This window comes from Myxine glutinosa, chromosome 11, assembly GCF_964187855.1.
Source record: "Myxine glutinosa chromosome 11, kmMyxGlut1.1, whole genome shotgun sequence".
NCBI classification, from domain to species: Eukaryota; Metazoa; Chordata; class Myxini; order Myxiniformes; family Myxinidae; genus Myxine; species Myxine glutinosa.
Window position 1 is genome coordinate 127519846 of NC_136271.1, and position 15638 is coordinate 127535483.

A 15638-nucleotide genomic window follows, 5' to 3' on the forward strand; every position below is an offset into this window, starting at 1 on the left:
TCTGTGCAAATGCCAACATTGATTTTCGGATTCTCCATGCTCTGGTGATTCCAAAAATGTATAGTTTTGCTAATCTCCCAAAAATTTGAACGAAATTGTATTTGTTAACATAGTGAACCTGACGATTAACCTGGAGAACCCGTCTGCCAGCACTGGTTGTTGGGGGATGTTAAAAATCCCATGGTATCTTTCATGAAAAGTATGTGAGCTGACTGCAGCACTGCAAACAAACTCGAAATTCCTTCCATCTTCAGTTGAACACCAGGCCTGTAATGCCAATTGGGTGGGAAAAAAAACCTGAATATTTTTCTTTTGGTGGGAGGGTTGTAGAATGGGGAGGGAGAAGACGAGGGTGGCGGTAGTGTGAAGTTGACCTCGTGTAGAACGTCTGTGGGCACAGTTGAGTTTGTACTGACCAAAAGGCCTCGATCTCCTCCATGATTTAGCCGTTGAGTGATATTTATCTGTTTATTTAAACCTGATAAGGCATTTACCTGAGACGCGCACCTCGGCTACATCCAGTCGCTTGTGTTGTGCCCCAGGGTCCATTGCTTTTACTACCTCATACCGCTGGCAAAGCAGGGCAATTATGCCATTGTGGCAAATGTGGAGAGCATGGATTATGATCCACTTGTTGTGAAGCTCAACAAGGATATAACGGCAATGGAGGAGGTGATGAGCAGCAATCTGCAACCCCACAAGTTCCACTACATCTTTGAGGGTAAGAAACTTTTCAGCAAGATTGTGGATTGGCCGTTCGAGGATGAAACCTGATAATCTTCATGTGATATTTGGCCGATGCCACGGTAAATGTCGTCGGTTACCTTGTGGCACGGGTACATCCCCTCCGAACCCACCAATCCCACCCTTTAGGTCGATGATGGTATATTTTTTTAGGGCATGAGTCAAATTACTGCCACGTGAAGATGATAATTTGAACCTTGAGAAGTCTTACAGATGGCCATCTTCACTGCGAGGTTGTCATGGAAAACTCAGCCAGGTCACCATTGTTGGTCTGTGTATTGTGATTCCTTTCTGGTCGAAAGTGTTTTGTATTAAAGCAGCATCTCTCCAGGAAGCATCCACGCGCGCTACACTTTACCTTGCCATAAGCAGTCCTTCAAATAGCTCTCCATTTCCCCATCTGTTACCAACACATCAAACCACCAATTTCTGATAAGCATCTCTCAGCTATTCCTTTTCTCTTTTCTTTTTAATCTCAGGGGAGCGTATGTTGGCCGAAGCACCTGCATTTTCAAATGTATGAAGAGATGGAAGGACATGGATCCCTTTTCACATCACAAGCATTATTGATTAATAAATTGGCCTCTTCTCCCTTTGTTATTCAAAGCCTCAAAGTCCTCCTACTCATCTCTCTAAATCTTTACTTGCACAAATTTATTCTGAGATTTATTTGGGCTGTGGGGATAGAAGAAACAACAATTCTGCCTCTCCCATACCCCTCCCATTCTTATTGGAAGCATTAATGGCATTTGCAAGATAGGATGAAATGAATGTACAACTGTGTTCATTTCTGGTGTGCTCGTATGCTGTGTACAAGTTAGAATGGAACTTCCGTCTTGGTTTGCAGTCTGAAAGACACAAAACCGCCTACTGTGAGGGGCATTGCCAGCTGCTTCATTGCTACTGCAGTATCAGTCACCGACATAGACTTTAGATGTCTTGTTTGGCAATAGCAGCCCATCGCTATGGAAGGTAGTGGATCCACTGACAGGTTTCTGGATCACCAGCTGTAATGAGCATGAAGTGGACTCCCCTCAAGTGGTCTTGTCATCCCATGACGAATTGTATTGAATAGTACCTCATCACTGGTTAGTTAGGGAGAGGGGTGATCGGAGGGAGGGAGGAGGCGAGGGAAGATGGTTAGGGAGAGGGGGTGGTAGGAAGGAGGGAGGAGGGGAGGGAAGGCAGCGTTAGGAGAGCCTGGTGTCGGCTTAGCGGATTGGGTGCGGCTTGGGATCCTAGGATCCTGAGTTCGAATCCCGGTTGATCGCTAGCGGTTAGGGTGCAGGCTTGGGATCCTAGGATCCTGAGTTTGAATCCCGGTCGATCGCAAGCGGTTAGGGTGCGGGCTTGGGATCCTAGGATCCTGAGTTTGAATCCCGGTCAATCGCTAGCGGTTAGGGTGAGGCATGGGATCCTAGGATCCTGAGTTCAAATCCCGGTCGATCGCTAGCGGTTAGGGTGCAGGCTTGGGATCCTAGGATCCTGAGTTCAAATCCCGGTCGATCGCTCGCGGTTAGGGTGCAGGTTTGAGATCTTAGGATCCTGAGTTCAAATCCCGGTCGATCGCTAGCGGTTAGGGTGCAGGCTTGGGATCCTAGGATCCTGAGTTCAAATCCCGGTCGGTCGCTAGCGGTTAGGGTGCAGGCTTGGGATCCTAGGATACTGAGTTCAAATCCCGGTTGATCGCTAGCGGTTAGGGTGCAGGCTTGGGATCCTCGGATACTGAGTTCAAATCCCAGTCAATCGCTAGCGGTTAGGGTGCAGGCTTGGGATCCTAGGATCCTGAGTTTGAATCCCAGTCTGTTGCTGAATTAACACCAGGGGGGTTGACTCAGCCTGTCATCTTTCCCAGGCCGGCAAATTGAGTACCAGCTTGCTGGGATGAATTATCCCGGTGTGTACCCCGATTTAGAATAGGTACACCGTATCCCTGCGCATCGTAAGAGGCGACTAAGGGTTGGCGTCAGGAAGGGCATCCGGCCATAAAAACATTGCCTCCAGCAGGGAACCATGATTGTCATGGGGCCTGCAAGGCTAACCCCCGCTCTAGCGGGGGAAAATGGTCTTAAAACGATCATTCATTCATTCATTCATATTCATTCAGTACCTCATCACTGATGAACGTTAAACCGGGCGTCCCATCTGCTAGCATTAGTTGGTGGACGTTAAAGATCCCACAGTAGATTCCTGAAGAGTAGGCGAGTTGTTGCTGGTCGACCTACCCTGATGAACAATTTACATATATTCCTGCCCTAATCTCCAGAGAACACTGTATCAGTGGCACAACTGTGCCCTCAGCCAATGATGTGACCCCGCAGCCTTGTGCTGCATAAGAAATAGCAGTGGAATGTTGACTGTGGCCACTACAGACTTTCTGAAAAGATCCTGACCAAATGGGGTACCTTCCACATATGCACCTTGTTTCAGCATCCCCTCCCCTGGCCCCAAAATCCTATCTTCTTCACTTCCTGTTGGGTGCGAACAGTGCTTTTCAGTATTTTTATTTTTTTCCATCTGACCAATCATGTCTGCTATTAATTACGTTTCTTAACAGCTTATTTGGGCCGACAGGATCGCCCAGAGTTATGGACACTTGCCTCTGAGCTGTCTAGTCTTCTTTGAATCCCGACCTGGTGTTTCCAGAGGATCTGTCTGCCAGCATTGGTTGTTGGTGGACATTAAAGTTCCTGCAGGTGTCTTTCTTGAAGAGCTGGGCGAGTTATCGCTGGCAACCTGAACAAATTCCAAATACCTGCCATGACTGACTGTTGAGAAGGCAAGGACAAACCACCCAGCATAACGTTTGCCAAAGATCTCTTTTTTAACAGCACCAATGCCTTGTCAAGAATACACGACATTTGATTGACTGAGCAGCTTATTGGGATTCCGCATCCTCATTTTTGGATTTGTGTGTATGTGCACAGGATTGGGCCATCTTATTGCCTCGATTCTCATCAATGGAGCACAACATTTCAAGCGCATCAGCGAATCGGGTATTAAGAAGATGTGCCGCAACATTTTTGTGCTGCAGCAAAACCTCACAAATATCACCATGTCTCGGGAAGCAGACCTGGACATCGCCCGGTATGGTTCTGCAATCTTTCCCATTTCTTTTTCGCAACAACAGGAAAATCAATAATCAATTTTGTTCCTTAATGTCGCAGTTAATTTCTAAGTTGGAATATATCACCATTAGAAGGAATGTATTCACCATTATACTTAGCAGCAAATGGTTATCTGTCGTCTCGAGAGAAGAGTTAGTTGTCGGGGCCTGTTGATGCACATGATCCTTTTTATTTTTAACAAGCAAAGGTACTCGGCGTTCCCAGGAAATGCAGGGTCGCTTCGTGACGGGAATGCTGAGAGGGGGGGTAGGAGGAGAGGGAGGAGGGGAAAGGGAGGGAGGAGGTGCAGGGAAGATGGTTAGGGAGAGGGGTGGTAGGAGGGAGGAAGGAGGGGAAGGAAGATGTTTAGGGAGAAGGGTGGTAGGAGGGAGGGAGGAGGGGAGGGAAGATGGTTATGGAGAGGGGTGGTAGGAGGGAGGGAGGATGTGCAGGGAAGATGGTTAGGGAGGGGGGTGATTGGAGGGAGGGAGGGGGGGGAGATTGTTAGGGAGAGGGGTGGTACGAGGGAGGGAGGAGGGGAGGAAAGGCAGCGTTAAGAGAGGGGAGGGGAAGGCAGCACCAAGAGAGGGGAGGGGAAGACAGCGTGACGAGAGGGGAGGGGAAGGCAGCGGGTAGGGAAGGCAGCATGAGGAGAGCAGAGGGGAAGGCAGCACGAGGAGAGGGGAGGGGAAGGCAGCACAAGGAGAGGGGAGGGGAAGGCAGCACAAGGAGAGGGGAGGGGAAGGCAGCACAAGGAGAGGGTAGGGGAAGACAGCATGAGGAGAGGGGAGGGGGTGGCAGTGCGAGGAGAGGGGAGCAGAAGGCAGTGTGAGGAGAGGGGAGGGGAAGGCAGCACAAGGAGAGGGGAGGGGAAGACAGTACGAGGAGAGGGGAGGGGTGGCAGTGCGAGGAGAGGGGAGTAGAAGGCAGTGTGAGGAGAGGGGAGGGGAAGGCAGTGTGAGAGTAGGGGAGGGGAAGGCAGCATGAGCAGAAGGGAGGGGAAGGCAGCGTGATAAGAGGGGAGATCCTCCCTCACTACCCCCTTCCCCTCCATCCGGAGTCCCACACCATTCCTTCCCCCTCCCTCTTCCCACCCCAGCGGCATATACAATAATTATTATTTTGCAAATAATACTGTAGTATAGTACAGTATTGAGGTTTTATAAGCACCCCCCTTTTTTGTAATGGTACAATCAACAACTCCACCTTTTTACCTCCGCCACCAAAGGTGGATGATGGAGGTTGTTTTCACATCACAAACGCAAAAAAATAATGATGACATCATCGGTCACGTGGTTCGGCCGCCATCTTGGATAAACGGAAAAACTTTGCACCTCTATATCTCCGAAAGTGCTGAATAGAAAAAATTGAGACATGGCTCATTGTAAAGAACTCCATGGGGAATAAAATATGTTAATGATGATGTCATAGGTGCCTCCATTATGACGTCATAATTCGACAAGTACAAAACTTCATCTGATCAAGATTTAATTTATTGAGCATAATTTAGGAATAAATTCGTTTAGAAAACAATTAATGATTATGTAATCGGTCACGTGGTTCGGCCGCCATATTTGTCCAAAATGGCCGATAAAAAAAGTACATTCCGGCAAGTAATCGGTCTCTGACCGATTTTTCATCTGTCTGTTTGTCTGTTTGTGCGCAGTACTACGTCTGCATCGTTGCACATGGCATTGCCATACTTTACACACATATTTGCCTTGCCCTGGAATAGACTGTGCCCAATTTTTAACTCTCTTGGCCCAAGGTCAAGCTCAAGGTCACCCAAAACGTGAAATCGGGGGGGGGGGGGGGGTCGAGTTTTCATTTAAAATATATTTCAAACCACTATAACTCTAAAAGTACAAGAGATATGCATACACTTACTGTTACTGACATATAGGAAGTCACATATGACATTTCATTTGGCACCATGACCTTTGACATTGAGAGACCTTGAAAGGTCAAACTCAAGGTGAAAAACTGTTTTTTTACTAATAACTCTGTCAAACATTATTCGATTCCCTTCTAACCAACACCAAAATGTTCATTATTCAATTCCTGAAAAATAACATGTGGCATAAAATGGTCAACAATGCTTAGTTTAAATTTTTTTGGGGGGTCAAGGGTCAAGGGGCCAAGTTTTCATTGAAAATATATTTCAAACCACTATAACTCTGAAAGGACAAGAGATATGCATACACTTACTCAGTTACCTTCCATTGCTTAGCATATATACATGTATAGATTTCCCGCCATTTTGATCCAAAATGGCCGATAAAAAAGTACATTCCGGCAAGTCCTCGGTAGTATCATTCGGTAGTATCCTCTGACCAATTTTTCATTGTCTGTTTGTTTGTCACCGGCCTTCAGGTCACAATTCTAAACCGATCGTCATGAAACTTTACGAAGTTGTAGAGGTCGTCACAATTGAGAAGCCGGTTGAGGAAAAATGGCCTTAAAACGATCATTCATTCATTCATTCAATGGCAACCTTTTTGCGGGGTGGATTTTGCAAGTATCGTTCTCTGCATGACGTTTTCTTATTTGTTTATTTGTGAACAGGACATCTCAAAAAGGACGGATTCCAATGAAATTTGGTGGAGAGGTTGGTTATGTAACAAAGATTTAATGGTTAGAATTTGGTGAAGATGCGGATCTGGATCTGCGAATTTTTAAGTGATTCTTCAGCATTGAGAGATGGGGGCAGAAACGATATATAGCACGATATCTCAAAAAGTTGTGGACGGATTCTGCCGAAACTTGGTGGACAGGTTGGGTGTGTTACAAGGACTAATCGATTCGATTTTGGTTGAAATCCGAATCTGGATCTGGATACTAGTATTAAAAGAAAAAAATTAAGTGCTTCTTCACCATTGAGTGAATGGGACAAAAACGATACGTATCATAATATTTCAAAATGTAGATGACTTATGGCAAAACTTGGTGGATGAGTTGGGCAAATGACAAGAACAAGCCGATTAGATTTTGGTGCAGGTCCGGATCAGTGGGATACAAAACGTAAACTATTCAGCCTGGGTAGGTATGCTCTCTACCGAGTGCCATTCCGGGAAAAGTGAAACGTGCCCTAACTTCACGGACATATGAATAACACTCAAAGTTGAGCATCAGTCATCATCAAAGTCAAATGACAAATAAAGCAAATGAAATAAAGCAAATACAATGTTGAACAGTGGGGTGTTCCATAACCAAGCTGTTTGTGGAGCGCTCACAAAGCAGCTTAAGCACTCAAGCAAGCACTCCAACGAAGCTGTTGAGGTGCCCGGAGTGTCCCACAATGTCTGAATTTTTCAAATAAATGCTTTTTTAGGAGTCAAAACTGCTGTGAGGTCAATTCCGGAGTAAAAAATTTGATTTATTCAAGTGAAGAGATTATCGCGCTTATTGCATGTGAGATGTAAAGTATGTGCAGTAATTAAATAAAGGCACGAACTCTGGCATTTATAAGCATTGTGATGAATGCAGGAATACAGCGATTCGTCGGTATGAAGCTTTATTGTACAGAAACCGACCTGTTATGAGGCAAGGCATATTTGAGCGAAGCGGACAAAATGGCGGCATTAAGACCCTGAGCTGAACGTAGGCTGACCAAAGATATGCCTGTTTCTAGTTTTAGTGTAAATTTTAGCATAAATGATCTTCAAACGGGGTGTTTAAACACACCCAAACACCCAGTTTTCATTCCTGCACTTCCTTTGAGGTCGAGACATATGCGTGCAAAGTCTGGGGGCACTAGGTGTCATGGTGTTTGAGTTATGGAGGAGACGGACACACACACACACACACACACACACACACATACACATACACATACACATACACACACACTGCCTTTTATTATAATAGATGCACATGTCGAGGTTCATGGAAGAGCTGAGTTAACGCACGGTCACAGTGAACAGTCAATCTACTGATAATGGGGCAAATGGGAAAAGGGATGGATTTCAACAGATCCACCATCATGGAAGGAGAGGGGTAGCAGCAAAAAGTGGCACTGTAGGGAAAAGAAAACTTGATGCTGGAGAGTCAGGAGAAAAGGGTGTGCTGGGAGTTGAGATAAAGGAGGTGAGTATTACTCTCAAATTTTGGAAAAGCAACAAGGTATGGATTTGTGGTGGAATGCATGAGAGCAGGAATGCATGAGAGCAGGAGGAACATAACCTAGATGGCTGAAAGTTTCATTGAAGGACTTGGCTGCAACACCTTGGGCAGCAGAGGAGTGAGTAGCGGATGAGGGATACAGATGAATTGAAAACACAGTGAGATAAGTTACCATGAAACCAGAAATATCAGAGAATGCTTCAGCATCCGAGGTTGAACCGAAGCCCTGTGTTGTTTGAGGAGCACACAGTAAGAGAATGGGGAGGGGTAGGTGCCCCAGAGTTTTGGATTATTAATGTGGGGGTTGGAGAAACAGATGGGAAGGTAGGGCAATCAGGGGATAGTGGCATATGTGAGGGTGAATTGGGAATAGGAAGCCATACGGAAGGGAAGGAAAAATGGGGAAGCAGGAGGAGTTGCGCGGGGAAGTGAATGCTATGTAAGGATAATTGCTAAAGTGAGGGCCTCATTGAAAGATTCCAGAGTTTCATGGCGTAAACACAGACGTCTGGTCATGGCGTCGGGTCGTGGCGTGGAACAGAGGGAGAGATAGCGCGAAAATGTCACGAGGGCAAAAAGGGAGCAAAGCTGGATTACAAAACGGGAATCACTCCAGGTCATGGAATCATGCTGCCGAAACATAGTGCTGCCGGAATCAGTCACATTTTCTTTTATTTCCATTGGACAGATAGGCCAAGCTTGTGAAGCTCATTTGTCACACGATTCTCCAATGCCATTATTTAGTTATTTTTAGCTATTTCCGAGCCATATCTAATTTTCCATCTTTACCGATATTTTAAATTGAATTTTTTTTTTTTTGTATACTGAATCGAGGCTCGTGAAAGAGCTAACATTTATTTCACAAAGAAATCAACCAGACAAACAAAATATACAAAAAGAGGGAGCGGAAGACAAGATGGGGAGAGAAGGGGAAGCACACAACCACAACATTTGAGAGCAGGGAGAAGTGTGGGAGGGAGAGGGCTTGGGGGCAGGAGGCGTGGGAGGGGGAGGGGGGGGGGGGGGAGGTATAAAACACAAGGGGACCGAAATTAGCGGGGGTAGAAAAGATCAAGGTTTTGGATGGGGGAGGATAAGAGATGGTGGTGAACAGCTGTTTTAAAGACCTGGAGGGTGGAGTGGGATTGAAGAGAGTGAGGGAGTTTGTTCCAGAGGCGGGAGAAAAGACGAATGAAGGAGTGAAGGTGAGCAGAAAGTCTTGATTTTGGCAGTTTAACCATAAGAGGGTTGCAGGCAGATCTTGTGCGACCTGTAGGAATATTTGGGGGACAAAGCCCAGAGAGGGCTGGGGGGGCAAGGCCAGAGAGGAGTCGGTAGAAGACGGAAAGACCACCAACCTGCCTGCGGTGAGTGAGTGAAAGGCCCTTGGAGTTAGCTTCATCGCGGGAGATTCCAATGATTCTGAACGCTTTGGTTTCAACAGCGTGAAGACGGGCTAGGTGTGAGGCAGGAGCACCAGACCAGAGGGGAGAGCAGTATTCCATAGAGCTGCGGATGAAAGCCTTGTGGTGAGGAGCTCAGGTGTGCCAAGGAAGGACTTCGCACGACGGAGGATGCCCAGTCGGCGACTGGCTTTGGAGGCCAGATTTGAAATGTGGTTTTCCCAGGAAAGATCATGGCAAATAGTGAGACCCAAAAGCTTGAGTGACAGAACTTCTTGGAGAGGATTATTCAGAAAGTGGATGGGAGGGTTTTCCAGTCGGTCTTTTCGGAGAGACATCGTAAGAGTGTGAGATTTATCAGGATTGAAAGACATGTTCCATTTGTTTGCCCAGTCTGTGATTTTGTCCAGGTCTGCAGAGAGTGAGGAGGCTGCAGACTGCCGATCTGAGGGATGAGGAATGGAGCGACAGAGAGTAGAGTCATCAGCAAAGAGATAAAGAGGATTTTCAAGAGAGTCAGATAGATCATTGATGAAGACCAGAAAAAGCACAGGCCCAGAACACTACCTTGGGGAACTCCAGCCTGAACAGTAAGAGGAGATGAGAGAAACCCATTCAGGGCCACACGTTGACTACGACCAGAGAGGAAGTCCGCCAGCCATCCGTGGAGATTTCCAGGGATACCAAAGGAGGAGACTTTGGTGAGCAGAGCAGGGTGCCAGACCGTATCGAAGGCACGTGAAATGTCAAGGGAGACAGCTCTAATTTCCTGTTTGGCGTTGAGGACCTCCATCCATTGTTGAGAAAGCAGAAGCAGCATGTCCAGAGTAGAGTGACCAGGTCTGAAACCAAATTGATCAGAGATCAAGCCATTGGAGAAGAGGAAAGATTTCATATCTGAAGCAATGATGGATTCCATGACTTTGCTGATAATTGGGAGAAGGCTGTTTGGTCTGTAGTTGCTGGGATCTGTTTTTGCACCTTTTTTGTGCAAAGCGGTGATGTTGGCTGTTTTCCAAGCAGATGGCAGATGACCTTGAGCAAAAGAGAGGGTGAAGAGAACAGAAAGAGGGAGTGAAAGAGCGGAAGAACAGGATTTTAGGACCCGTGGGCTGATGCCGTCAGGACCAGTTGCAGAATCAGAGTCAAGGGTTGACAGAAACTTTTCCACCTTGTCAGGAGGAAAGGACACAGAGTCCAGGAGCAGCTGGGTACGACTGGGTACGGTGGGTACAGAGAGGGATGGGTTTGGGACACAAGATTTAGAGGCAAACACAGAGTTGAGGCATTCAGCTTTTTCACGTGCGGAGTCAGCCGTTAAGCCGTTTGAGGTGAGGGAGGGGATAGAGGGGGAACAAACACCAGAAACAGATTTGACCAGACGCCACCAGGATTTGGAAGAGGGAGACAGATAAGAGAGTTCGGTCTTGAGAACGGTGAGATATTGTTTCCTGGCTCTCCTGAGGGTGGACACACACTTGTTTCGGGCTTTGTGAAAGGAAATGAGATTTCCTTCCGTTGGATTTGCTTTCCAGGAGACGAAACCAAGTTGTTTCAGGGCAACAGCCTCACCACAAGATTCCGTGTACCATGGACGGGAGGAAGGGTATGACAACTGAAGACGAGATGGGATAAATCTGTGCATGAGAGAGAGCAATTTACTTTGAAAGAATTCCCAGGATGAGTTTATGTCAGAGGCGGTAGAAATGGGAGACCAGTCCAGATGATTGATGGCTGCTTGAAGACCGTGCCAGTTGGCCTGAGTGAAATGCCAGACTCGTCGACGCTGAGGAGGCTCTCTGAGAATGGTCAGAGAGATGTCCACTTTGACAAGCACATGATCAGATGAGCCGATTGGAGCAGAAATAGAGCAGCAGACATTTTCAGGGAAGTTTGTCATAACCAAATCCAGAAGAGAAGATGCTCCGTTGACTGAGATCCGGGTCGGGAAATTGACAGATTGTGTCAGTCCCAGTGAGTCGCAGAAGTCCTTTGCTGAAGAGCCATGGCTGGTGAGAGAGGTACCCACACCCAGCCAACTGGCATGGTGACAATTGAAATCACCACATATGAGGAAGAGAGAGTTGGGATGGGTAGATAGAAGTTGGTCCATATTATCAGACAGCGAGATGTAGATGGAGTCATCGCTGTTTGGTGGACGGTACAACACACATATGAACAAAAGGTGGGAGCGAAGGGGAAGCCGTAGCCAAAGGTATTCCTGGGGGTGAGGTGGAGAGAGGGCAGTGGAGGGCGAGTGAGGAAGATAGTTTTTTATAAAGATAGCAACCCCACCTCCAGGACGAGGCTCAGGTCTATCATACCGGAGGAGGGAGTAACCTGGGAGAGATACCAAGGCATCAGAGACATCATGAAGGAGGAAAGTTTCTGTTAAGCAGATCACATCTGGTTTGTCAGAAGCAACCTGTATGGAGAGGTCAGTCAAGTTTGAGCGAAGGCCCCGGATGTTTGAGGTCCATACCGTTAATGAAGAGGAAGGGGGAGCATCGGGTCCAGAACAGGGGGGGGAGGGGTAGGGTAAGATGTGGAAGAGGAGGAAGAGGTAGGGAGAGCTGTTCAAGGTGTGTCAGAGATTTCAGAGATTTCAGAATAGCTTGGAGAAAGGGAAGAATGGGGTGGACAAAAGGTTTAATGGAGATTGGGTGAGGCACAGTGAGGTGTTATTTGAGGAGGGGGAAGAGCGAGGCAGAAGGTTGGGGGAGATGAAGGTGAAAGTTGGAAGGGGGAAGAAGCAGGGAGGATGCTTTGAGGAGGAGGGGTGAGAGGGGAGTCTAGGAGGGGAGGAGCGAGGGAGAGTCTCGGAGGGGAGGGGTGTGGGGGGAGTTTAGGAGGGAGGGGAGGGAAGGGGCAAGGGGGGAGATTTGAAAGGGATGGGTGATGGGGAGGATTTGGAGGGGAGGGGTGAGATTGGATTTTGAAAAGTGTACGATTCATGGGAAACGAACATTTTTTGCAAAATGAGTTTGAGACCTTCGAGTCAAAAATACGTTTGAGGTCACTGGAGGAGGGGTGGAGTTCTGGATAGTTTAGGGAATGTAGAAAGGAGGAACTGTAAGAGATGGTATTATATATATTTTTTGGAATGAATAGATTTGGTGAGCAAGACGAAAGCATCCTTTTGTAGGAAAAGAAGAAAAGGGTGTTATAATATATGAGAGAAAATAGTTGTTCAGGGGAGATATTATACATTTCTAACCACGTGATCGTGTGATCGCGAACGAAGAACGAACGAACAAATAAGAACAACAAATAAACGAATAAGACCTGGGAAGGAAATATTTTTTGGGGTTTTTTTTTTTTGGAGTAGAGATATTAAATAAGGAGGTATGGGGTGAACGACTGGGACGAAACAGAGAACGAAAATAATTGCAGCGCATTCGACGAATCGCTGAGAGAAAAACAAAACCACAAGGTCGGAGACGGTACGGTAGCCTAAGCCTACGAGTACTAGGCCGCAGAATACTCGATACGCATTAACCGACGATTGTATATACATGTACGAAAAATTAGCACCGAAAATTTTCCTAAAGATACGCTATAGGTACATACACCGAAAGATAGATACAGTCTCGACAAAAACACAATTGTGAAAGATTACTTAGCTTCGAAAGCGTGAGCGCATGGAACAGCAACAGCTTCCACATCTTACTACAACTTCAATCAATCATGGATCTTTGTCAATTGCAGAGCGTATGCCAAGGCCATCGTCACCCAAATCATCTCGAGTACCACTTCAATATTCTCCGTCAAAAAAACAACAAAAAATTAGCCATACCAGAGGTCTCGTGTTGTTTATCTTCTCGCTCCATCTGCCTACTTTTTTCCCGGCCGCACATCTTCCACATCTTACTATAATTCATCAAATGTCTGTCTGTCTGTCTGTCTGTCTGTCTGTTCCCAGGCACCGCAAAAACGGATGAACCTATCGCAACGAAATTTTGGGTGGGTAATCCTGGGACCCCCTGGAGTAAAATAGGCTATATTGTTTTTCCAATTTTTTCCCAATTTTGCCAATTTCCAATTTTTCAAATTTTCCAGTTTTTCCAAACACTATGGAATAATATTTACCGATATGAACAGTGATGCGGCTTTTATTGAAATTCTACAAATACTGTTTAGATTTTGATGATTTGCGTGTGATATGATTTGACGGATGTTTATATGAATCGTTTAAAATTTTAAAAAGCCTTCAATTTCTGGTATTTAGCCTTTTCATTTGGGCCTCCCAATTGAAGCCCCGCCCCTAGGGCGGGTACCGTTACTAGTTCTTCAAATCCCACAAAGAAAAATTACATTTTACAAGGATGCAGACACCATGTGCAAGTTGAACCATATTGTCATTTTATACTAAAATTGGCGATGGCACCGACTCGGTTCTGTTTCTTTTGAAAAAGGACACCATGATGAGATTAAGAGCTGGAAGAATGAGGTTTGATTGTTTTCTCTAAAATGTATCGATTCCTATTTGATATTTTGCAGTCAGTACTACGAGATGCTGTACACAACGCCCGATGAGCTCCTCCACGTCCTCGTGGACCAAGGCATACGCTACTCGGAGCTGGACTACACCAACGCTCTCGCGCTCCTGCATCGCAGCCAACCTGGCACCGGGGACCCGGCAACGCAGAACGTGCGCATGCAGAGGCTGAAGGAGATTCTGCGGGAACAAAACGCCATCAAACAAGCTGCTCGTGACAAAAAGATAACGACTGTGTGAGACGGGCGCCATGTTACGTTCGTAGTAAAGACCAAAATCCGCTCTGTGGACGAGCCTTATCTTCATGCGTATTCACCTGCTGCTCCCTTGTGTAACTACCCTTGGGGAAGATGCATCGCTGGCGTTCATGATTTGTTAACTTCAATAAATATGTTGCAAATTTAAACAGCTGTGTAATGGATCGTTCCCAACCTCCTCATCAGAAAATACCTAGTGGGTTTGCCCTTTTTTTCTTTTTTTCTTCTTCCTCTTTCTATTCTTCTTCTTCTTCTTCTTCTTCTTCTTCTTCTCAAACATACATGTATTTTGCCACTGAAAGCTTCTCATCCTGCTGGTATTCTTAAATATAACAAACTCGGCTATTGGGCTTTGTCTTATTTTTTCTTTTTTTCTTCTTCTTCTTTTTCAAACATACATGTACTTTGCCACTGAAAACTTCTCATCATGCTGGTATTCCTAAATATAACAAACTCGGCTATTGGGCTTTCTTTTTTTTCTCTCTCTTCTTCTTCTTCTTCTTCTTCTTCAAACATACATGTATTTTGCCACTGAAAACTTCTCATCATGCTGGTATTGCTAAATATAACAAACTCGGCTATTGGGGATTTCTTTTTTTTCTCTCTCTTCTTCTTCTTCAAACATACATGTATTTTGCCACTGAAAACTTCTCATCATGCTGGTATTCCTAAATATAACAAACTCGGCTATTGGGATTTCTTTTTTTTCTCTCTCTTCTTCTTCTTCTTCTTCTTCTTCAAACATACATGTATTTTGCCACTGAAAACTTCTCATCATGCTGGTATTGCTAAATATAACAAACTCGGCTATTGGGGATTTCTTTTTCTTTTTCTTTTTTTCTTCTTCTTCTTCTTCAAACACACATGTACTTTGCCACTGAAAACTTCTCATCATGCTGGTATTCCTAAATATAACAAACTCGGCTATTGTCTTTTTTTCTTCTTTTTTTTTTCCTTTTTTCTTCTTCTTCTTCAAACATACATGTACTTTGCCACTGAAAACTTCTCATCATGCTGGTATTCCTAAATATAACAAACTCGGCTATTGGGCTTTCTTTTTTTTTTTTTTTTTCTTCTTCTTCTTCTTCTTCTTCTTCTTCAAACATACATGTATTTTGCCACTGAAAACTTCTCATCATGCTGGTATTCCTAAATATAACAAACTCGGCTATTGTCTTTTTTTCTTCTTTTTTTTTTCCTTTTTTCTTCTTCTTCTTCAAACATACATGTACTTTGCCACTGAAAACTTCTCATCATGCTGGTATTCCTAAATATAACAAACTCAGCTATTGGGCTTTGTCTTTTTTTTTTTCTGTGTTAATGAAAAACTGAAGATACGGATCTATTCGCTTACTATATTTAGCTGCGGTCTCGCTTTCTCCGTCTCTCTGCTGTGCCAATATGATGCTGCAGCTGCGCGGCCATCTGCATTGAATGGAGTTCACTTTGCGTTTTGTTCAAAAATAGTTTGCCTTCTGGGAACCAAACTGATGCCGAGTTAAAGCAA

At 45.4% G+C, this 15638-nt stretch overlaps 1 protein-coding gene across 1 annotated transcript in view; it reads left to right on the forward strand.

Annotated features, from left to right (window-relative positions):
• EXOC4 (exocyst complex component 4) overlaps positions 1–15422 on the forward strand; it is a 314735-nt gene extending 299313 nt beyond the window's left edge. Inside the window, exons 15-17 of the mRNA XM_068131080.2 lie at positions 543–721; positions 3672–3831; positions 13877–15422. Of these exons, the coding sequence (XP_067987181.2) occupies positions 543–721; positions 3672–3831; positions 13877–14114 (577 nt within the window). The 3' untranslated portion in view covers positions 14115–15422. The remainder of the gene's footprint in view (positions 1–542; positions 722–3671; positions 3832–13876) is intronic.
• The last annotated feature ends 216 nt before the right edge of the window (positions 15423–15638 follow it).